The 24,006-nt window shown below is 35.7% G+C and overlaps 1 protein-coding gene across 1 annotated transcript in view; it reads right to left on the bottom strand.

The window, feature by feature from the left end:
• Nucleotides 1–18,354, bottom strand: part of kif21a (kinesin family member 21A) — an 81,203-nt gene extending 62,849 nt beyond the window's left edge. Inside the window, 1 exon segment of the mRNA XM_059334340.1 lies at nucleotides 17,918–18,354. Within this exon segment, the coding sequence (XP_059190323.1) occupies nucleotides 17,918–17,961 (44 nt within the window). The 5' untranslated portion in view covers nucleotides 17,962–18,354.
• Between the last annotated feature and the right edge of the window lie 5,652 nt (nucleotides 18,355–24,006).

Here is a 24,006-nt window from a genome sequence, read left to right as displayed (position 1 = left end):
AATCTGCAGAAAAAACAAGAAGTTCCATGGTATCTGTCTCAAACTGCATGCTAACAGGCATTTATAAGGGTCAGTGCAACCTAAATTTAGAGTTTGATTATTCATATCAAGTACAGTCATGGAAAAAAAATGTAGTCCACCCTTTTACTTCAATTGATTGTTCATTTTAATGCCTGGTACAACTAAAAGTACATTTCTTTGGACAAATAGAATGATAACAACAAATAAGAGTTTAATTTAAGAGCTGATATCTTATCATTTAACATGGTTTTCTTGATATTAACTCAAATCATTATCAAGAAAACCATGTTAAATGTCTAGATATCGGCTCTTAAATTAAACTCTTATCAGCTATTTTGGTTGTTATCATTCTATTTGTCCAAACAAATGTACTTTTAGTTGTACCAGCCATTAAAATGAACAAGAAACTGAAGAAAACAAGGCTGGTCTTTTATGCAAACTACCTTAACTGGACCAATCTGTACAGTGAGGAAAAGGCTGAACACACTGGAGAGAAAACTGGAGCAAAAAAAAAAAACCCGAGAAAGAGACAAAGGCAGAGAACAACATAGTTGTATGGGTGTGGCTACATGTAAGCTACTCTATAATTACATCAGATTTATTCTGCACGAGCAGCTTGTTTCTGAAGTGCTAAATAATGGGAGGAGGAGGAGGAGGAGGAGGAGGAAGGAGATCTTTCCGTGTCATGACCGTGTCCACATGTGCTGCGTGCGGCTCCACAGCTGAGTGGCTGCAGATGCGTGAGGCAGAAATGTGCTGACTCCTGCAGGGCTGTGATATAGATAACTGAGGTCTTCCAGCAATGCTGCGGCGGCGGCGGCGGCGGCGGCCGGTCCTCCGTCTATTTTTGGGCCGAGCCCAGTTTAAGTGTAGGCTATGCTTAGTGTCGTGTTGGAAGGGGAGAGCCCTGTGTCTAGAGGAGAGTCACGGAGGCTAAACACTGGAAATGAATCCGGCTTTCACTCAAATTACGGTGCAGCAGAGGAGCCAGAGTCGGTTACTAAAGATAATCTGAATATCTGATAATGGGAGTTTCTCTCTTTCATTCTGCTGCAGGACTTCCCTTCTCATGCTGTGTTTGGATGTTTGTTGTGCTGTAACTAATGATTATTTTCCACATAAAGAATATATTTTTGGATTAAATGTTTCGTCTATAAATGGAGATGTCTTCGAACTACTTGTTCAGTCTGGTTCAGGTCTGGTGGCGCTCTGCAGGATGTTAATTAAGTTTATGAACATGCAAAACAACAGACGTAATGCAGATTTAGTCCGTTTTTTATCTTTGAATCCTAAGAACAGACGCCCTCGTGATGATATTTTGTGGCCCTCACCTTGATATGAAAGTTCAATGTGATTTTATATGAATGGCACTTTACCGTGTTGAGTGTGGAAGGTCCCTTTAATTACTTTTTTTAGTAATTTTGTGTCTTTTTTTAAAAAATAATTGTGTGTCTTTTTTAATAATTTTGTGTATTTTTTTGGTCATTTTGTTTCTTTTTTAAGTAATTTAGTTTTTCTCTGTCATTTTGTGTCTTTTTTGTGTCATTTTGTGTCATTTTTTGTAATTTTGTGTCTTTTTTTAGTAATTTTGTGTCTTTTTTTGTCATTTTGTGTCTTTTTTGTGTAATTTTGTGTCTTTTTTTAGTAATTTTGTGTCATTTTTTGTAATTGTGTGTCTTTCTTTTGTAAAATTGTGTCATTTTTTGTCATTTTTTGTAATTTTGTGTAATTTTTGGTCATTTTGTGTCATTTTTTGTGTCATTTTGTGTCTTTTTTTTGTAATTTTGAGTCCTTTTTTTTGGTCATTTTGATAGTGCCTCCAGCGGCCCCCAGGTTATTTGAGTTTGAGACCATTGCATTAGACAGTTCACTCCTGATGCAGGACAACAAATGGTGTTTAAACAAAATATTTCAGGGCTTTGGATGTCACAGAAAGTTGCATGATCATGCACGACTCTGGATAAAAAACAAATAAACTATCAGCTGGTTCCACTTGTGTGTGCATGTCAGTTATGTACAAATTACCAAAAGAGAGAAAAAACTTAAAATCAAGTAATGGTTGAGACTGAAGGCTGAGCATCAGCATGTTTTATACATTTTGCACATTTGCAAAAGTTTTACTGTCTTTTCAAATACTCAAATAAAGTGCAAGCTTCTGCTACAAACTAACATGACACGGACACTTTCTAGTCAGGATTTAAGTCATGAATATGAAATATTTTTGATATTTCCTAACGCTTAAGAATCTTCTGGGCAGATAATTTGTTCAGAGCAGCCTCGAAACAGGATTAACAGACCAAAAACGGCAAAATAAAACAGCAAAAAGTGGCAAATCTTTACATTTGAAAAGCTGGAAATAACTGACTGATCAATTAATTGACTAACTGTTGTAAACACAGTTACTAAGCTGTAAACACTTGTTCATTTGGAAATGTAGGGATAAGAACCCAAACAAGCATTTAACAGACAATAAACCAACAAATAGTGAAATTTCAATCAATAATTTAATTCAGTCATATAGTAAAAAAGCTAAAAATGACTGGTTTAAGCTTCTCAAATGTGAGAAATTGCTTCTTTTCTGTTTTGTGTCATTGAAAATTAAATACATCTTTGGATTATGGACTCTTTGTTGGAGGAAACATGCAAACTAAAGATGCCACCTGCAGCTCTGAATAAAAGTCAAATTTACCAATTTACCAAACAACAGATTTTAAACCGGCCATAAAACTTGTGGGATAAGATACGATGCTGCAGAAAAGGCTGCAGCTCGATGTGTTGCCATGGTAACAAAAACGACCAAGCAAGCCAAGCAAAGCCACCTGAAGCCCTGGACACTCGTAGAAGCACATTTGTCTCTATTCATCCTGTATTTTATAGACTAAACAACAACAGTTAACCACTGCACTAATGATAGTTGGTGAGTAAATCAGCGTGCGGCTGCAGAAAGCCTTCACATCCATCACCAACACTATAAAACTAGAAAACCATCCGGCCTGCAGCCTGAGCGCTCTGCTTATAGTACACATGAAACAAAGTGATGTCAGCCCAGTTTATGTTGCTCTTTAATGAACCTATGAGTCTATTTGAAGCCGCCTGTTGGAAACACACACTCCTCCTGCAAGCAGCGCCGCCGCCGGCAAACTAGGTGTTATTCATAGCTTCCGTCTGGTAACTTGGCTAACACTTTAACACGTTGGCCAGCGTTTAAAAGACACACAGCCGTCTGCAGAGCAGCAGTACAGTAATATGGTGCAGAGAGAGCTCCCCCTCGGGCCGATCCAACAACTAAAGAATGTGGATCAGAGCTCCAGGATGCAGAGAGCAAAAGTCAGAGTGGACGATCAGAGCTGCAGACAAAACAGGGAGAATGAGCCAGACTCCCTGGTGGCAGCGCAGAGAGCTCAACAGGAGAAAATCCATCGTTATCGACGTAAACTTGAGCTCAACCTGAAGCAGAACTATTTGAAGTGAATCCCATTCTGCACTTTGAACTGAGTCACAGTTGCTTGGGGTCTTAGTCCACATTTTTACAGCAACTGATCCCTTTTCCATCACTCCACTGTAACCAGAAATACTTTTATCTGTCAATTCTTGGCTGGTAACTCCACGAATAATGACAGAATTATTGACTTTTATGCAGCAGTCGTATAAAACACTATGAACCTAGCAGGTGTGCAAAAATAGTAAAATGTTTAGAAGAACTGGTAAATGTACCTGCACTTATATAGCGATTTTCTAGTCACTTTGTGACCACTCAAAGCTCTTTACACTACAGACTGTGCTCATTCACCCTTTCACACACACATTCATACTGGTGGCAGAGGCTACCCTAAACGGTCCCACCTGCCACCATTGGGAATTCATTCACACACCGATGAACGCAGCATCGGGAGCAATTCGGGGTTCAGTATCTTGCTCAAGGATACTTCGACATGTAGGCTGCCATGGTCAGGGATTGAACCACCAACCCTTCGGTCGGGGGGCAACCAACTCTACCAACTGAGCCACAGCCACCCTGAACTGCATCCAAACAACCGAGATAATTTCATGGTTTGCCCTCCACTGTCCCCTTTAGAAAAAATTCTCAGTAAAAATGCCTTTGCAAGGGGTCAATCATTTCTGAATTTGACGACATATTGACGGAGCTCTCCTCTGACTCCTCTAATTCTAAACGCAGAGCACGGGAAATAGATTTACGAGAGGAATTAACAGTAGAACAGTGGCATATAGCCTGTACAGTCAGGTAATACACGCCTAAAACTTTTACAGTTTAATAGGTTAATGAGAGTGTATATTACACCAGTAAAATTAAACAAATGTAACAGTAACATCCCTGATTCATGCACTAAATGTGGTGAAGATAAAGGTAAACTCTTTGCCCGAGAATCAAAGAGTTTTGTGAAGAGGTTAGTGTATCAGTTCAGGAGATTCTATTGATTAGACTAGTTCAGGATCCCAGACTTTTTTTACTTGGTCTATACCCAGAGGGACATAACATAAAGTACCATGAACAAGTTTTTCTTAATTTGTGTTTGTTACAGGCAAAACAAGTGATTGCTTTATTGACCTTTTCCCTCTTTTACAAGAGGGGAAGAAACAGAGCAGCTCAAAACCAACCCACACACACACACACACACACACACACACACACACACACACACACACAAACATTACAACAGGAGTGTGTGTTCAGACGGGACCATCCTCTCAGCTGTGAGTCTGTCTGGATACCAGCTGGTGTGTCTTATCTGCCCCGAGGGTGAAAAACAATAGCTACAGATATTCATTTATCCCCACTAACATTAGGGAAGTGAACCTGGCTGAAAGATGATGATGATGTTGATGATGATGGTGATGATGATGTTGATGACCTATGTGGTTGACACTTCACCTGGAATTGCCTTCTGTTGCACTATTGTTTTTGTTTTTATACATATATATATATATATATATATATATATATATATATATATATATATATATATATATATATATATATATATATATATATATATATATATATAAAATGAGGCTGTGATCAGTTGTATGTATGTGTGTTGGAATGTATTGTTTTTTATGTCTTTTCTACACCTAGACTGCAACCAAATTGCCAAAGTTGGGACAAATAAACAATACTTGACATTCTCACTCACACTCACACTCTCTCACACACACACACACACACACACACACACACACTCACAGAGTGACAGACAGGCCTGTGGGTCAGTCTGTTTTGGCTCAGTGGATGAGAACAAAGCTGGAGGTCTGTAGAGGCTTTAGAGCGGCGGGGCTTTTGTGTTTCCGTGGTGATGCCCCGGGCAACCAGCACGCATCTGAACGTCCCAGCTCCCGTCTCCCAGCTCACACTGGTCCTCTGCCAGTCCTCCACCAGTCCTCTCTGCTCTCACTCTAACACTGTCAGGATTTAAACCAAACAGCTGAACTTAAACTTAACTAAACTAAATTCAACCCTCCGGTGTTGTCATTTCTTCAGAAAACATTATATGCAGACATTGATAAATGTCAGTGCACCCTAAATTTAGTGTTTGATTGTGCATATTAAGTATTTATTTGATCACAAACATAATTAAGAGGTTTATTTTACTTACAAATGACAAATTATCCGAGAAAATTGACTCCAAGACTGTTTAGGAACCCTAGAAATATTCAAATACAATCTGCAGAAAAAAAACAAAAATTTGCATGGTTTCTGCCTCAAACTGCATGCTAACAGGCATTGCAACCTAAATTTAGTTTATTTAATTTAGTTTTGATTATGCATATTAAGTTTTTTTCATGAAAACTACAGTTTTGGTTCATTTTATTTAGAATCATACTGGCTGCCCAATTACAAATGAGATTTAAATCAAAGTTGCATGCATCTGTTGCTTGCAAGTTTACTTAAATTCTGATTTTCATGGTTTTTGGCTCAAACTGCACACTAACAAGCATTTCTAAGTGTCTCTGCAGCCTCAATTTAGTGTTTGATTATGCATATCAAGTATTTCTTTGGTGAAAGAAACTGGTCCTCCACCAGTCCTCTCTGCTCACACTCTAACACTTAGTCAGGATTTAAACCAAACAGCTGAACCGAGGTTATTCTCCAAAAAAAACAGGCAGATTGTCATTTTTCCCTTAAATATAATCCTCCGGTGTTGTCATTTCTTCAGAAAACATTCTATGCAGTATTCAGCTCCTGAAAGTAATTATGTAAAATAAAAAAGATTAGAGAGTAATTTTTTGTGTCTTTTTTTAAATTAATTTTACGTCCTTTTTTTAGTAATTTTGTCTTTTGTTACAAACACGGTGCCAGCGTATTTTACAGTGGAGTCATTTTTTTTCTTGTTTTTTTATGCAAAAAAAACACAGTTTTGGCCGATATATATATATATTTACGGTGTTTCATTGTTACTGAAACTGAATTAACACATTTATCATTTTGATGGTCTTTTACTGTCATGGTTTAGCAGTTTTTCCACTGTAAAATCTACAGACATTTTTTACAGTGTATATTTGAGCTATATTGGACTTTTTGAACCCTTCTTCTCCTGTTAATCTTCTCCGTAGAGTCGCTCCTGTCCTCTCTTTTCTCTCTAAACCCTCAGCTGTCGTCTCTTGTCTTGGTGTGCTCATTAACTAATAGCAGATATCTTTTCTAATTGTGCGGCTCACTTTAACAAGCTTTGAGGACAGTTAACCCGTCGTCACAGTTGTCCGGTGAGCAGCGAGCCGAGATCACACTGAGCCACTTACACCAGTTGCTGCATGCCTCCGTGTCATTACATTAAAGCAGCCTGAACCTAAGCCTTAAGAGGGTTAGAGAGCCATTTAATCTGTTATTGTTGTGTCCTTCAGCTGAGAAAATCAAGTCCAAGAACAGAAAGAGACTTCTTCTGGTTCTCCTGCTACTTCACGTTATTACTGGCTGGTTAATGAGCTCGGCAGCCAAACTGCAGCACACAAAGTTCTCTTTAAAAATGATATATTTTCCCCATTTTAACATTTTTTTTACTGGAACAAACCTCTGATGGAGAAGGTGGAATACAGAGCTGGATTGATTGGACAAAAAATAATCAACAGCTATTCCAATAAATGATTAATCATTATTTTTGAATGCAAAAAAGGCACAAAAAATGCAGATTCCAGCCTCTCACATATGTAGATTTCCTGCTTTTCTCTATTTTTGCATCATATTGAACTTTAAAGACATCACCTTGAACTTTGAGGAACTGGGATAAACATTTATAGTTCATATTGTTTTGCCCTTTGGAGGAAAATAACAATTAAAGAGAAAAATACCTCTTGATTTTCTGCTACTGCATGTTTTTACTGTGTGGTTAATGAGCTCAGCAGCAGCAGCTAACCTGAAGCATGCATTATTTTTTCATGCAAAAACGACCGAAAAATTGGATATTCAGCCTCTCAAATAAGAAGATTTCCTGCCTTTTTAAATTTTTTATATCATATTAAGCTGAATATCTTTGGGTTTTGGAGTGAAATAACAAGAAATGTACACAATTCTGCTATTTTCAGGGTCTCAATTATGGAGATTTCCTGCTTTTTTCTATTTTATCTTTGGGGTTTTGGAGTTAAAAAAATACATTTAAAAACATCACCTTGAACTCTGAGGAACTGGGATAGACACTTAATTATTTTCTGACATTTTATAGATCATATTGTTTTGCCCTTGAGCTGAGAAAACCAAGTCGTTACAGGAAGGAAATAAAAATAAAAACAGAGATGAGTCATGTGATTTTCCTGCTCCTGCATGTTATTATTACTGTGGTTAATGCAAAAAAAATCCTAAAAATGCTCTTTTTTTTAGCCTATCAAATAAGTAGATTTCCTGCTTTTTTCTATTTTCATATCATATTAAACTGAATATCTTTGGGTTTTGGAGTGAAAAAAAAAAATTATACTATTACGCTATAATGCGATTTTCAGGCTCTCAAATATGGAGATTTCCTGCTTTTTTCTATTTTATCTTTAGGTTTTGAAGAGGAAAAGACATTTAAAGACACCTTAGACTTTGAGGAGCTGGGACTGACATTTTTTATTATTTTCTGATATTTTATAGATCATATTGTTTTGCCCTTGAGCTGAGAAAACCAAGTCCTTGCAGGGAGGAAATAAAAATAAAAATAAAGATGAGTCGGGTGATTTTCCTGCTACTGCATGTTATTACTGTGGTTAATGCAAAAGAATCCTAAAAATGCTCTTTTTTTAGATTTCCTGCTTTTTTCTAGTTTTATATCATATTAAACTGAATATCTTTGGGTTTTGGAGCGAAAACCCCCCCAGTATACTATTATACTATTATACTATTATGCTATAATGTGATTTTCAGGCTCTCAAATATGGAGATTTCCTGCTTTTTTCTATTTTATCTTTAAGTTTTGGAGTAAAAGACATCACCTTAGACTTTGAGGAGCTGGGACTGACATTCTTAATTATTTTCTGACATTTTATAGATCATACTGTTTTGCCCTTCAGCTGAGAAAATCAAGTCGTTACAGGGAGGGAAAGAAAAATAATCGCCAACTATTTCAAGAAATGATTAATCATTATTTTGATGATTTTTTCATGCAAAAAAATCCTAAAAATGCTCTTTTTTTAGGCTATCAAATAAGTAGATTTCGTGCTTTTCTTTCTATTTTCTATTTTATATCATATTAAACTGAATAACCTTGGACTCTGAGGAGCTGGGACTGACATTTTTAATTATTTTCTGACATTTTATAGATCATATTGTTTTGCCCTTCAGCTGAGAAAACCAAGTCGTTACAGGGAGGAAATAAAAATAAAAACAGAGATGAGTGGTGTGATTTTCCTGCTCCTTCATGTTATTATTTCTGTGGTTAATGAGCTTGGCAGCTCTCAGAGTTGTTACAGCAGATATAAAACACAGTCGCGCCCTCCTTCTGGCTTTGATCCGCTCTCCTCGTGTGTCAACACCTTGAAAATAATAAATGATAGACGCTTGTTGTGTTGCATTAATCTCCTCAGCAGCAGGTTCGACAGGTCCTGAGCCCTTCCCCTCAATGTACACGCACCATTAAAACAAACTATTGTGACGTGTTGCACTGTGTAAATAATCCCACTACAGTACAGTCTATAGACTGAGCTGCACTCTGGACTGTTTCTCAATGCTCACCCTCTCCCTGCATGGGTAAACACATTCTATGGAGGCTAAAGTCAATGTTTTTAGCTTTGTGGGAGTCTGAAAGAACAGCTCGGCCTCTGTTGGGAAAAAGCTCGGATTATTTTAGAGCGATTATTGGAGCCCTCATTCCTTTACTTTGCAATCTGGGATCAAGCATTAAGGCTTAAACTGCACATTTCAGTCTCTCCGAGATAAGCCCCACACTTTTTTCCATTACATTTACCTACATTTCTGTTGACACACACCTTTCTGCTGCTGCACAGCAAATACACTACAGGGCAAAAGTTTGGAAGCAAGATCAAATTTGTACAAAAAAAGATCATCATTGCTATACTTTGCAACAAAATAAATGTCACTTATTAGAAGACATTTTTATTATAATTATCAGGTCTTTGGGCTTTTATTGCTTTGACTTTGTGTATTCTTCTTTCTGTACTCTTGTTTGTTTTGTCAGAGCAGTTGAGATTTATTGGGATTTTTGTATCCAAACTCTCAAAAGTTAAAGAGCTAAAGTGAAAAATGAAAACTGTGGTTTGTCCTTTTTTATTTTGCACAGACGTTGTGACTCTTCTAAAGCTTCTCAACCCTAAAACTTCTTTTCTTTTCTTAACATTTACTCAGCAATGGTCTGCTAACATCAATGTTTACCTAAAGGTCAATTGAGGCAAATTACATTACATTACATGTCATTTAGCAGACGCTTTTGTCCAAAGCGACTTACAATAAGTGCATTCAACCTGATGGTACTAGACATAGACCATAGGAATAACTTTAAGAGCTAACTGTCATCGCTACAGGAGTGCTATACACTACCGGTCAAAAGTTTTAGAACACCCCAATTTTTCCAGTTTTTTATTGAAATTCAAGCAGTTCAAGTCAAATGAACAGCTTGAAAGGGTACAAAGGTAAGTGGTGAACTGCCAGAGGTAAATAAAAAAAGGTAAGCTGAACCAAACTGAAAAATAATGTACATTTCAGAATTATACAAGTAGGCCTTTTTCAGGGAACAAGAAATGGGTTAACAACTTAAATCTATGGAGTCTCGGGCTATTTTGTCAATTTTTGAATTCTTTTCATGTCTTTGTAAGTCATTTTGTGTCTTTTTTTGGTCATTTTGTGTCTTTTTTTTAGTAATTTTGTGTCTTTTGGTGTCTTTTTTGTCATTTTGTGTCTTTTTTTAGTCCTTTAGTCCAACATAAAATGTGATTTTGAATCTTTTTTTTTACTTTCAAAACACTATCATGCTCAATATAGAATTTTAAATGTTGCAAATGTGCATTAATTTCAGAGTACACTGAGACATTAAACTGCATAATTTTCAATTAAATTCTGGAAAAGTTGGTGTGTTCTAAAACTTTTGACCAGTAGTGTATGTTAAAGAAGAAAAGAAGAGAAAAGAAGAAGAACATTTTTTTTTCTTCAAATGGTTCAATTCAATGAAAGTAAAGTCTGATCATGCAGTAAACACATCCAAGAATCCAAACTGGTTTTTAATTGTGAACAGAAAATTTAAGTTGCTTCCAAACTTGTGGCCTGTAGTGTGTGTTGCAGCTCGTTGGGGTTTTATTTGGACTTTTTTCAGCAGCTGGGAGAGAATGAGCTGTCACACCCAATTTGAACTGGTTGTGCACGTGCAAGACTTGTCAACACACATGACGAACTATTTTGCCAGTTGGTAGCAGTTAAAACATGCCACTGCAAAGCCATTACAGAGCTGCTGTCAGGAGGTAATGAAGCTGTTTAAAGGCCATTGTGCTGAATTAAACACAGGTTTTACAGGCTTCTTTTTGTCTTGATGCTTCAAATTTGCAGATTATTAGTCGAGTTTTAAAGCTGAAAACTGCCCAAACTATTTAACAGAGAGAGATTTACTTTGCTTCTCTGGTTTTGTTGGAGAAAAAAATGAATATTTTCGGGTTTTGGAGTTTTAAAAAAAAGACATTTAAAGACACTTTGGAATTTGAGGAACTGGGATAGACATTTTTTATTATTTTCTGACATTTTACAGACCAATGATTGATTTTCCTGCTGCATGTTTTTACTGTGTGGTGAATGAACGTGGCAGCAGCAGCTAACCTGCAGCATGCAAAGTTGGCATTAAAAATATAAAAGTAATGATTAATAAATGATTAAACATTATTTTTTCATGCAAAAACGGCCAAAAAATTGCATATTCAGCCTCTCAAATATGGAGATTTCATGATTGTTTTTATGTGATATCATATTAAACTGAATACCTTTGGGTTTAGAGTTTTAAAAAAAAGACATTTGAAGACAACTTGGAATTTGAGGAACTGGGATAGACATTTTTCATTATTTTCTGACATTTTATAGATCATATTATTTTGCCCTTCAGCTTATAAAATCAAGTCCTTACAGGGAGGGAAAGAAAAATAATCGCCAACTCTTTTAACAAATGATTAATTATTATTTTGATTATTTTTTCATGCAAAAAATGGCACAAAAAAAGCCAATTTCAGCTTTTCAAATAAGGAGATTTCCTGCCTTTTTATTTTATATCATATTAAGCTGAATATCTTTGGGTTTTGGAATGAAATAACAAGAAATGTACACAATTCTGCTATTTTCAGGCTCTCAAATATGGAGATTTCCTGCTTTTTTCTATTTTATCTTTAGGTTTTGGAGTTAAAAAAAAGGCATTTAAAGACATCACCTTCAACTCTGAGGAATTGGGATGAGGTATTTAATTATTTTCTGACATTTTATAGATATTATAATAAAAAAAAAACAGATTATTTTGCTCTTGAGCTGAGAAAGTCCTTGCAGGGAGGGAAAGAAAATGAATTGCCAACTATTTTGATTATTTTGTCATGCAAAAATGGCAAAAAAAAACGCCCATTTCAGCCTCTCAAATAAGGAGATTTCCTGCCTTTAATCTATTTTATATCATATTAAACTGAATATCTTTGGTGTTTGGAGTGAAAAAACAATAAACTTACACTATAATGCTATTTTCAGGCTCTCAAATATGGAGATTTCCTGCTTTTTTCTATTTTATCTTTGGGTCATGGAGTTTAAAAAAAGACATTTAAAGACATCACCTTCAACTCTGAGGAATTGGGATGGAGTATTTAATTATTTTCTGACATTTTATTGATCATATTGTTTTGCTCGAGCTGAGAAAGTCCTTGCAGGGAGGGAAAGAAAATGAATTGCCAACTATTTTGATTATTTTGTCATGCAAAAATGGCACAAAAAAACCAACGCCCATTTCAGCCTCTCAAATAAGGAGATTTCCTGCCTTTAATCTATTTTATATCATATTAAACTGAATATCTTTGGGGTTTGGAGTGAGTAGCTGAAAACTGCCCAAACTATTTAACAGAGAAAGATTAACTTTCCTTCTCTGGTTTTGTTGTAGAAAAAACTGGTTGAACATGTAACAAAGTGAAAGGCAGTTTGCTAAAATCAGGTCTGTAATTTTAGTTCCTGGAAGCAGAAGACAAAACATCCACCTCTTACTGGATTAACTGCAATTTGCATGCTTCTACAAAGACTCTTCTGCTGTTTATAGAAAGTGCAAGAAGTCATTTTAAATACATACTTAACTCTAGTTTGGACAAACATGTATTTTGGTGAGTTTTAAAGTTGGTGGCTATGATTTTGGTTTGTAATTTGCCTCCACAGGAAACTGGCTTTTATGTCCATTATGTTGCTTCACACACTATAAAGTGTGTGTGTGTTCTTCGCTGATCTCCAGAAACCAATTTATCTGATTTTGCCGTTGGGAGGGCAGTGCTACGACAACATTTACATATTAGTGGATATATTATTTTGAACATCAAACCTGCAAAATGTTCTACTATCAGAATCTGATCCACCAACTCCAACAATAGTCTGAAAGTCAAGAAGAGCTGTTAATAATTAGTGGGGTGGAATAGTTAATCTATTGTTCATTTTGTGATAAAAGCACCAGATTTGGTACAAATATAGCTTAAAATACATATAGAAAAATAATAATAACACATATATAAGTAAGTTATGACATTTAAAAAGCATCCGTACCACTATTGCTCTAACATCCACCATCTGACAACACTTTTTACTGGTTCAAGGCCAAATATAATAACATTATAATATAATGAGATGATCAGTTACTTTGTAAAAGTAGTCTGTAAAAGTGTTCGTTCTCAGGGTTATAGGATCTAGATTATGTCCATTATTGTACCTGGGTCCAATGGGAAAGGAATGTTTAACCAACAGCTTGGAGCCATTTTTTGAAAAATGGATGCCATGGCAACCAGGGTCTGAGTTTGTGATGTTTTGTTCCCAATATATTTATCAACACATCTGCCAAATTTGGTGCTTTTATCACAAAATGAATGATTGTTATGATATATTGAGCTATGCCGCTCCACTAAATGGACATAATCTAGATCCTATAACCCTGAGAACCAAATAAAATACTCATTCACACTTTTACAAAATAAAATATATATTATGTTGTTATACAGTGTCTTGAATCAGTAAAAAGGGTTATATTTTTTGTGCATTTTTGTCAGATGGTGGATGCTAGAGCAAATGTGGTACGGATGATTTTTAAAAGTCATTACTCACTTATATATGCGTTATTATTTGGTCATCAGAATGTGAATATGTAATGGCCCAATATCCAGTCTTTTTCTAAATATAATAAGCTATATATGTACCAAATCTGGTGCTTTTATCACAAAATGAACAATAGGTTAGTTGTGCCATCCCACTAATTATTGCATCTGGGTCCAATGGGAAAAGAAAGTTTAACCAACTGCTTGTAGCCATTTTGAAAAAATGGCTGCCACGGCAACCAGGGTCTGAGTTTGTGATGGCCCAATATCCAGTTTTGTTGCCAATATATTTATCAACACATCTGCCAAATTTGGTGCTTTTATCACAAAATGAACAATTGTTATGATATATTGAGCTATGCCGCTCCACTATATGTAATTTTATTCTTTTTGAAGTTAGTGGTGCACTAAATGGGAAGTAGCCAGCTTGGCCAGCAGAAGAACCATAGAAGATATGGGTATTTTTATGCACAAAAGTGGAAAAGTCGAGCAGAAAACCGAGCTGAACGAGAAGAAACGGCAGACTTCTAGTGAATACCCAAAAATCGAGACTGAACTCCTGCAACCACATGCTGAACCTGATCCACAGATTCCTCATTGTCATCTCAGTCAGAGCAAGGAGTTCTACCTTCTTGTTCAAATTCATGCACCATTAAACAACTTTCATAGGAATGAATGGGGCCCCGCCTCTAATACTATATCCAGTTCTCTTGATACATCCATGGCATGTCCTCCCAACAATGCTGCAAGCAGCAACAACGAAATCCAGACAATCTGCCAAGGCACCAGAGAGTTATGAAACCTGAGACACTATTAGTCAGCTGGTAATTCAGCTCTGTGGTCAGTTTTGGGGGTAAAGTTTGTGACCTCCGCTCCATTTAATGAGATCCGGTTCAGTGCAACAACACAACAAATAACAGCCTCAAACTGTCGGACAAGACTGAGTAAAAAGACGCCACAATAGTTTCAACAAACTGAACTTTTACAGTTAAAACAGTCTTTATTTCTCATCACTGAGTAACACCATCATCAGGTTTTATCCAGTAACTGTTCAGCTTCTGATGGACAAACATCAGATCAGCTGCTGGACGTCTGACTGCATTAGAAACGCCTTTAAAGACACAATCAGACTGTCACACTGGTCACACTGGTAATAAATATCATTGATTTGTGATTTGCAGAAACTGTTCTACTTGTGGTTTCATGCAACTCCCTACACGACTTTTGCACTTTTCCTCAAAACAAACCCACATTTATTGATATATTTGGTTTACAAACTGGTGTTTTAATGCCTCATTATGATGAATTTCTCCTTGTATGACTGGTAAATGTTAGCACAGAAAGTCATATCCATAAAGAAGCTCTTGCAACTTGATTTTTAAGGTAAAATTATATTTTATCCCAATTATATTATATCCCAATTATATTTTCTCCCACCCATTTAAAAGTGTTCTGCTGAAACAAACCTCTGCTGGAGAACATGACATCATTAACTATGTTTTGAAGTAGAGCTGCAAAGATTTGTCAGAAAAATAACCACCAACTATTTATATAAATTGTTCATTTTTCATGCAAAAATGGTAGAAAATGCAGTTTTCAGCCTCTCAAATATGGAGATTTTCTGCCTTTACCTGCACAGTAAAACCCAGTGTTGATTGTTTGTCATTATAACTAATTTTTTTTTCTTTTCAGTACAACAAAGATTTGTGCAAAAAGTCATTTTAACCTAAAATATTGAGTCAAATGGCAACATTTGAGTTAACTCCATCATCTTTGTTGTCTTGACATAAAATTATTTCGCAGCATGGACACTCAAATATTTAAGTTGAAACAACAAGTTGGTTTTTATATCACATTAAACTGAATATCTTCAGCTTTAGGATTGAAAAAACAAGAAGTTTGACGACAGTTTTCATTATTTCCTGACATTTCATAGACCAAACATTTAATTACTCATTCATTCATATATCCTTAACCTGCATATCCTAACTCAGGTTGGAGCCAATCCCAGCTGGACCAAACAATCAATAAATAACAGAAATAATAATCAGTTGCAGGCCTGATTACAAGCAACATGTCTGAGAATAAAACAAAAGCAACCACATATGCACTAAAAAAAAATAATACTGCATATTACTTAATTCAATCAGTGCAACAGTTTTTGAGTATGTCTGAATGAATAAACTTGACTCAATTACCACATAAATTGAGTAAATGTAACTGAAATATTATGTTAACCATATGGAAAAACTGAGTAGAAATCACTAAACAAACTGAGGAAATATAATTGAAAACATTTGTAGGATATAACTGCGAATTTCCTTATGATTTACTTGATTTACTAAAATGTGTTGTACTGACTGATTTTAAACTTACTGTACACTTATTATTACAAATATTTAAACCATGTAATCTGTGAGTCAAATGTTAATTTATTTTGAAGAAGTTAACTTAATTTATATGTGGATATTTTAGATAAAGATTCCTGTTGGAGTTCTACTAATGAATTTTGATGTAGTCAACTCAAATACTCATCATGATGATATTCAGCATTTTTATTTAGTATGCATATCTTTATATTACTATCACATTTACAGGCTCCTTGAATCATTTCTTAGAGTGTGTCTTCTGCCTCACGAAACAGCATGAAATTGTGCATTTCCACTCTTTAAAATGGGAAATGGAATCAGGAAGCTGTGGAGAAACAAGCTCCACATGCACAAGATGATGATGCACTTTTGAGATGAAGAGCACGTGAGGATGAGTGGACAGAAAAAGAGCAAAGCCGAGCACGAAGAGACAAGATGAACGCAACAATACGGCCATTATCATATCACCGTTTCATAATGGTTTTAAAATGGTTTCTGGAGAGAGACAGAGGGGGAGACGGAGGGGGAGACGGAGGGGGAGACTGGTTTCACATTATGCCACTGTCACTGTGCCACCTCACCAGCTGGGAGGGAGGGAGGGAGCGGCCTCCTCCTGCACAATGGCACAAGAAGTGTTATGTGTTTGGGAGGAAAAGAAGCTTATTCTGTGATAAAGGCAGCCGTGGAGCAATAACTGAGCTGTCCACTGAATGTCTGCAAACAAAGAGAAGAGCTGACACAGTGGCGGTTCTACAATTAATAATAAAATGATCAATTTATAACGATGAATGATGGAAAAATTCTCACCTATTTTTTGTTCAAACAATATCTCATTGTGCACAAAAGGAACCCAGAATGTTTACATTGTACAATAGTTTAATTGTGCAATAAAAGCTTGTGTATATTTTTTTTTTTAAAAAGAAGATAGGCCTAATTCTCACTGTACTGCACTTTCAAAATAAATAAAAAAATTGTGCACAAAAATGAGAAATAATTGTTATTGTTAGTAAGGCTCATTGCTTCAATCACTGTTTTTGTATCTTCCAAATATACTTCAATGCGATTTTAAAATAAGCTAAAATAAAGGTTTTGAATGCTTAAATGTCATTTTTGCCGTTTTTTATTGTGCCCCTCTGATTAAACACTGGCCCCTCCTTGGCCCCCACAGTAACACTGGTCTAGAACCGCCACTGACCTGACAGTTCTGCAGGAGCGGCACTGAACGCACCACTGTCCTTTCTTTAACAACCTGGCTGTCAGTGAAGCTCTTCTTTCATCGATTCTCTGTCTTTCTGCAGGAGGCTTGTCTCTCTCCCACCCATCTATCTCCCTTTCTTTCTTTCTTTCTCTCATGGCTCAGCCCCTTACAAAAGATGATATCATCCCTCCTCGTGCATGCAAGTGTGCTGCAAACACCCCATGTGTGTGTGCACCTGTGCAATGGGCGCATTGATTTGTGTTCTGCACAGAAAACACGCTGTTAACAACACTTTGGAGAACCGCAAATCATAGCGGGGGTTGGACCAAAAAGTAGCCGGACAATGTGGCCTGAAGGCCGGCTGCAGCGTGAAGAGGTGCCGGTGGTGGATCTGGGTCACCGTGCTAAAATGAAATGAGGCTGATAATTTATAGATACAGTGAGTGTGTACGTGGGTGCGCGTGCATGTGTGTGTGTGTCAGCAGATGCAGGTGTTTGCTAGGCCCGCAGCACTGACTGACAGGTGGCACCGGGTAATTAAGGCACAGCTACGCATTTTGATGGAAAAATTAAAAAATAAATGATAGAGACTTACCTCAGAGCCACGCGGACTGTGCTTTCGTCCTGCCCCGTCGTCATGATTCCTCACACAATGATTGACAGGAGAAAAACAGAAAAACCCGGATTTTAAGGTGCTTTCTGGCACAAAAAAAAGAGCGAGAAAAGCGTGCGCACTCCCCGGCAGAGGAGGACCGAGCACCGGAGCGGCTCACCTCGACTTCAGCGCCGCCATGTCTACAACAAACACACGGAAAATTAATGTTAACGGAGCTTTTATGAACCGGGGTCTGAGCGCGCGGAGGGGACGCGGTGTGTCCGCATGTCGCGTCTACGTGCGCCGCATCTCTGCGCAGTTTGGTCCGGATGCTTCAGCTCCGGATCGAGTCCACATGCAGACTGACGCTGCTGCTGCCAGGGGAGACGCTGTCAGGCGCGCGCGCACACGTACACATGTATAATAAAAACACACACACGCGCAGCAGCGGCCGTGCCTCTCTGCGCCGTTTACGCACCGGGGAGGGAGCCGCAATGCGTCAGCAAGCCACGCCCTCTCCGCGGAGGACGGACGCCAGGTGACGTCATGACAGGCGTGTTGTGCACATTTTTGTACTGTAAAATATATAAAAATATATAAATATTAGTGACATAAAAATAATAAAATATAATATTAGTAATTTATTTTCAATATTATATATTTTATATTTTAGAATAGATTTATTATTATAATTATTTATTTATTTAATTTTATTACTAATATAATATTACTAATATAAAGTTAGAAAGATTTAAAGGATTTATCACATGATTTAGGCAGCTCTATACTATGCAACTCTGTACACCATTTTCTTTTATGGATTCATTATTTTTATTAGTAAAAAATAAAAATTAAAGACAGTCTAACACAGTTAATCCCAAAAGTAATATAAATTATTTTTTCCTTTAAAAATAAATAAATAAATAAATAAATAATACATTTTAAATGTATTATTGGAGCAGTCCAGGGAATATCCAACAAATGCCTTTTAGGTTGCTTTTGTAAGAAAATTAAAATAATGTTTTAGATCATATCAAACCGGATATCAAAACAAGAATTTATATTCAACGAATGCCTCTAAGGTTGCTCTGATAAGAAGAAGGAAAAAATAAGCTAAATTTATAAATAAATAAAAAGGTAATTTGTGTATTTTTATTGTGCAACTAAGTGGAAAAAATAGTGTTTCATCACACTTTCAGTTGAATTTAACATAAAAATCAATAAGAGGGTTGAAAAAAACTTAATTCATTATTTAGTATTATCTATTAGAATCTATTTAAAACTTTATTTTAGCATTATTTTTTTCTAAATTAGAAGGCCACTACTCATTCCTTGTACATAAAAGCCTGTTATATTCCACTTTATTTGAAGGCAAACAAGTCATCTTCATTATATTGTAATAAAAACACTCAAAAATCAGTTTATTAGATAAAAAGAGATATAACTTGTAACGTAACATGTTAAAGTAGAATAACGGTCTGTTTAAATGATGCCAGGTAACTTTTTACTCACTTCAGGTGAGTCAGTGCCACCATGTGGATAAAAACCATCATGACACTGTAGGAGAGATCTGAAGATGGTTAACTCTATGGAGTTTTGGGCTATTTTGTCCATTTTTGAATCCTTTTCATCCTGCCTGTATACACCACTTAAAAAATGTTTAAATGCCATGTTGATATATATTTTTTTCAGTACAACCTCACCTATATGACCTGATAATAATTTACTTACTGGATCAACATTTTGAACCAAAAAGAAACAAAGAAAAACCAACATAAATGTGATCTTGTGATTGTGTGTGATCCTGTCATCAACTCTGGTTTTTATTCTAGTGGGACTCGATTTTATTTGTATCATTTTTGGTCATTTTGTGTCTTTTGTTGTGTCTTTTTTAGTTATTTTGTGTCTTTTTTCAATAATTTTGTGTCTTTTTTAAATAATATTGTGTCTTTTTTGGTAATTCTGTGTATTTCTTGGTCATTGTGTGTCTTTTTTTAAGTAATTTAGTGTTTTTCCAGTCATTTTGTGTCTTTTTTCTAGTAATTTTGTGTCTTTTTTTGTGGTCATTTTGATACTGCCTCCAGCGGCCCCCAGGTAATTTGAGTTTGAGACCCCTGCTATAGACAGTATTATGTTTTGCCATAATTACTTCTACATGTTTATGTGAATGTGCAATTATCTCCTTCGCATGCCATGTGTTATGTATGTTGTTTATCTTGGAGTCAGATATATTTAGTTTTTGTGGCCTCTGTGTGTTTGTGTTTATGTGTTTAAAGGATAATAAATTATTGTTTAAAACAACACTGTAAGCCACAGCTAAAGGCTACGAACCAAAGGAAGCCAAGGCTGCAAATTGACAGTTTGGTTTGTGTGTAAACGCCTCCGGAGCTCCACCCGAACACTTCCTGCAGGGAAATAACACCATGACTGCAGGAGTCCCGTTACAAGCCTATCAGGTTCCCGGAGCGTGAAGGCGCAGCAGACTGATGACGGGACACATGTCAGGCCTCGTTAAAGTGAAGCCAAACCAAAGACTGCACGCTGGCTGCTCTGCACTGACTGGAAATCCTTTAGGAACACAGTTAGTCCAAATCAACTTTATTTGATTAAACCAAAGAATAAAACATTTTACAGAGTTTGGTAACGCTTTATAATAAGGTCCTTAATAACCATTAATTAACAAGTAATAAGGCATTGTTCTCGCTTTAGATCCGGTAGTTGCAAAAAGCATAGTTAACTTATCGTTTTTTGTAATTTATTGTGGGTTTTTGTGTTTTTTATGTGTGTGTTGTGTGTGTTTTTATTTGTAACCTTGTCGGTTTTTTTTGTAAAAACAAAATTGTGCTTTTTTTGTGTTTATTTGTGTTTTTTGTGTGTTTATTTGTGTTTTTTGTAATTTTGTGTATGTTTTTATTTTTTTGTTGTGTTTTTTTGTATTTTGTGTGAATCTGCGAGAAAAAAAGTTGCTTTTTTCCCCACTTTTTTCTCGTAAATCTGTGACTTTTTTCACGCAGATTTGCTGCTTTAAATCTCTTAGTAACGCTTTATAATAAGGTCCTTAATAACCATTAATTAACAAGTAATAAGGCATTGTTCTCCCTTTAGATCCGGTAGTTGCAAAAAGCATAGTTAACTTATAGTTAACTTATAATAGATGAGCAATAAAGTATATTTTAATATCAATAAGCAAACAAAATAAGATTAATAAAGGCATGGCAAAGACATAATGGGTGGGTCATGGGTGTTTGTAATGTCATTATTAACACTTATATAAGCTTATAAACACACAATAATTTTAATAAGCATCTTGTAAGGACTTACAAGGGCCTTATTACTTGTTAATTAATGAACCTGGTCTCACAGGAATCCGTGAAATAGCCACGGATTCGCTTAACTCAAAATCCGTGGAATAGCCACAGAATCACTCACATTTCCGTGAAACTGACATGGATTTAGCTAAAATGCAAGTTAATGACAGTCATATCCCGTGGCTATTCCATGGATATTTGTTCCTATTGGTTTGTTCCAAGTCACGTGACTTTTAAGGTTCCTGTGGTCAGAACAAAAAACATGGCGGACAGTTCTCTCATTTTTAGTGAAAAAATCAATATTTTGACTTAGTTTCTGCATAAAAATGGATTTTGATCACATTTCTAGCGAGAAATATATGTTTTATTTTCTAAATATTCACTCAGTGAATGTACATAATCACTTTGTATGTTGGAATAGCCACGGGATATGACTGTCATTAACTTGCATTGTAGCGAAATCCGTGTCAGTTTCACGGAAATTTGAGTGATTCCGTGGCTATTCCACAGATTTTGAGTTAAGCAAATCCGTGGCTATTTCACAGATTCCTGTGAGACCATGTTGTAATTAATGGTTATTACAAGGACCTTAATATAAAGCGTTACCCAGAGTTTTTCTCCCATTCACTGCTAGCCTCTGTGTGGGTCTCCATGTGGTCAGAAAAACCACTTTAGCTGGCTCTGGACTAAACCTAACTGTGACATTTACACTCATCATTTAAACTCCTAAAATACCTGCATGGCCAAAACACTAGAAGTTAGAAGCACATTTTGCTTTTGTTTTAGCTGAAAATATGAGTTGATTTGCTTTATTAATTTGGAGGAAAAAAGCACACATGTCCAGATTCACTGCTTCTCTTTGTCATGTAGGATGGTATACTGAGACAGTGAAATGTCCCACTTCTTGATGCATAAACAAGTAGTGTTTATCCAATTTTCGGGACATTTTGAACCAGTCTGGATTCATTTGTTTTGTTGATTGTATTTGTTTTTGTGGCACTGCATGAAGACTTTAATGATGAGCTTTTTTTCTATAAAACCAACATGAATTCAAACTTATTTAACCCACAAGAACCCGTGTAACAAACACTTTAAATCTTCTAGAATCTCCTACATTCAGCTTTATGCTTCACATTAACTCATTAAATCCCTAAGCGACACATACTCAACACCCTGGTGTGGTGGTCATGTGACTTCTCCAAAATATGTGTGACTGGAAACAGAAATGTGAAAAAGTAGCTAATTTCAAAAAGTTTATTTTTTGTTACAAGGCTAAGTTTAAACCCATTTAACAATTCTAATCTGTTAATAGTTTGTCCTGTACTACATTTAACCTGTTCTGACCATATTTCCTGAACAAATCAAAGTCATAATTTTGATATATGTTGTGGAGGTGCAAACAAAAAGGCAAATGGTTATTTGTTTTTATTTATTATTGATGTATTCTTATTTTGTTACTTAAAAACAAATCTGAAAAATAATTTGTTAAACAGCACTATTAATGTCACAATTTTGATAAATGTTGCGGAGATGCAAAGAAAAAAACAAATTTGTGTTTCTGTTAGCAGAAAATGTGTCTAGTTTTTTTATTTTAAAATAAGAAATATAAACATAAATACCTTAAACGGCCATTGTATCATCACATCACAGATCTTTGACATTTAGGGGTAGAATTTTTTAAAATCATCATAAATGTGTTCTATGTGGTTCACTTGGTCTGTTGTATATCCCCAAAAATTTTCCTTTAAGGATAACTGGGTCTGGGTTCTTATGGGTTAATTGAGACCAAAGAACAATAACACAACATAATAATTACAGTAATGTGATCATGTGCATTTTCCTCCACTTTCTGACATTATATCAGATTATCTACATAAATTGTAAATTAATGAATCATAAAAATCCAATAAAAACCCAGCTAAAGATTTCCTTTAAAACAGCATACACAAGACACATGATTATTCCAAGTTTATTGAACATTATGTGGATTTATCTACTGCTGAAGTTCTTCTTACAGCACTTTTTTTCTTCTTTCTTGAGCTTGTGTCAAAGCAGTTATATAGTGTTACTTATGCAAATAAATAATTATGATAAAGTGGTATTCATCATTCAGCACACCTGAGTTAAAGCAGATTTGGCTGGGTTAGAAACCTTGTTTTTCTCCAACAGAAAATTAGAAAATAGAACAAAAATATAAGAGATTGTCTCAGACTGATTCAGTGTGCATGTTTTATTTCCCAAAGATGATATTGATGAGCAGAACAAGATCACAGAGACGTGGAATATATTTATACAAACAGTATTTCATACACAAAATGTACAACAGTACCAAAACAAATAAACTCCATTGGTAAAATCACTGTATGGCCTATAAACTGTTATTTTTCCATCAAAGTTTCTGTCAATTTGATGGTAATTTAAGTGTTCTGTATGAAACAGCGTCAGTATTTTGATTATCAGCACATTTTCCAATAACAAAAATAAATTTTCCCTTTTATAGTTTCTCATACAAGCTGGTAATCAATAAGATTTACATGTATTCTGGCTGGATGATGTGACTGTTATCATATAGTTATTGAGATTTCACAATGAATATGACTTTATGTGAAATGATTCAGATTTCTTACCATAAAATATATAGGTAGGATTATTGGGACATTTCTTTGTTCCCAGGTTTTTGTGCGTTTCTAAAAGTTTCACTCATCACAAAACGATTCAGTTTATACATTCTCAGATTTTCACAAACTACCAGAACAATTACTGGAAACAAAATGAAGACTG

Source organism: Centropristis striata, chromosome 6 (assembly GCF_030273125.1).
Source record: "Centropristis striata isolate RG_2023a ecotype Rhode Island chromosome 6, C.striata_1.0, whole genome shotgun sequence".
In the NCBI taxonomy this organism is placed as follows: domain Eukaryota; kingdom Metazoa; phylum Chordata; class Actinopteri; order Perciformes; family Serranidae; genus Centropristis; species Centropristis striata.
Note: the sequence above shows the minus strand (reverse complement) of the source record. Positions and strands in the feature narration are given on the sequence as shown.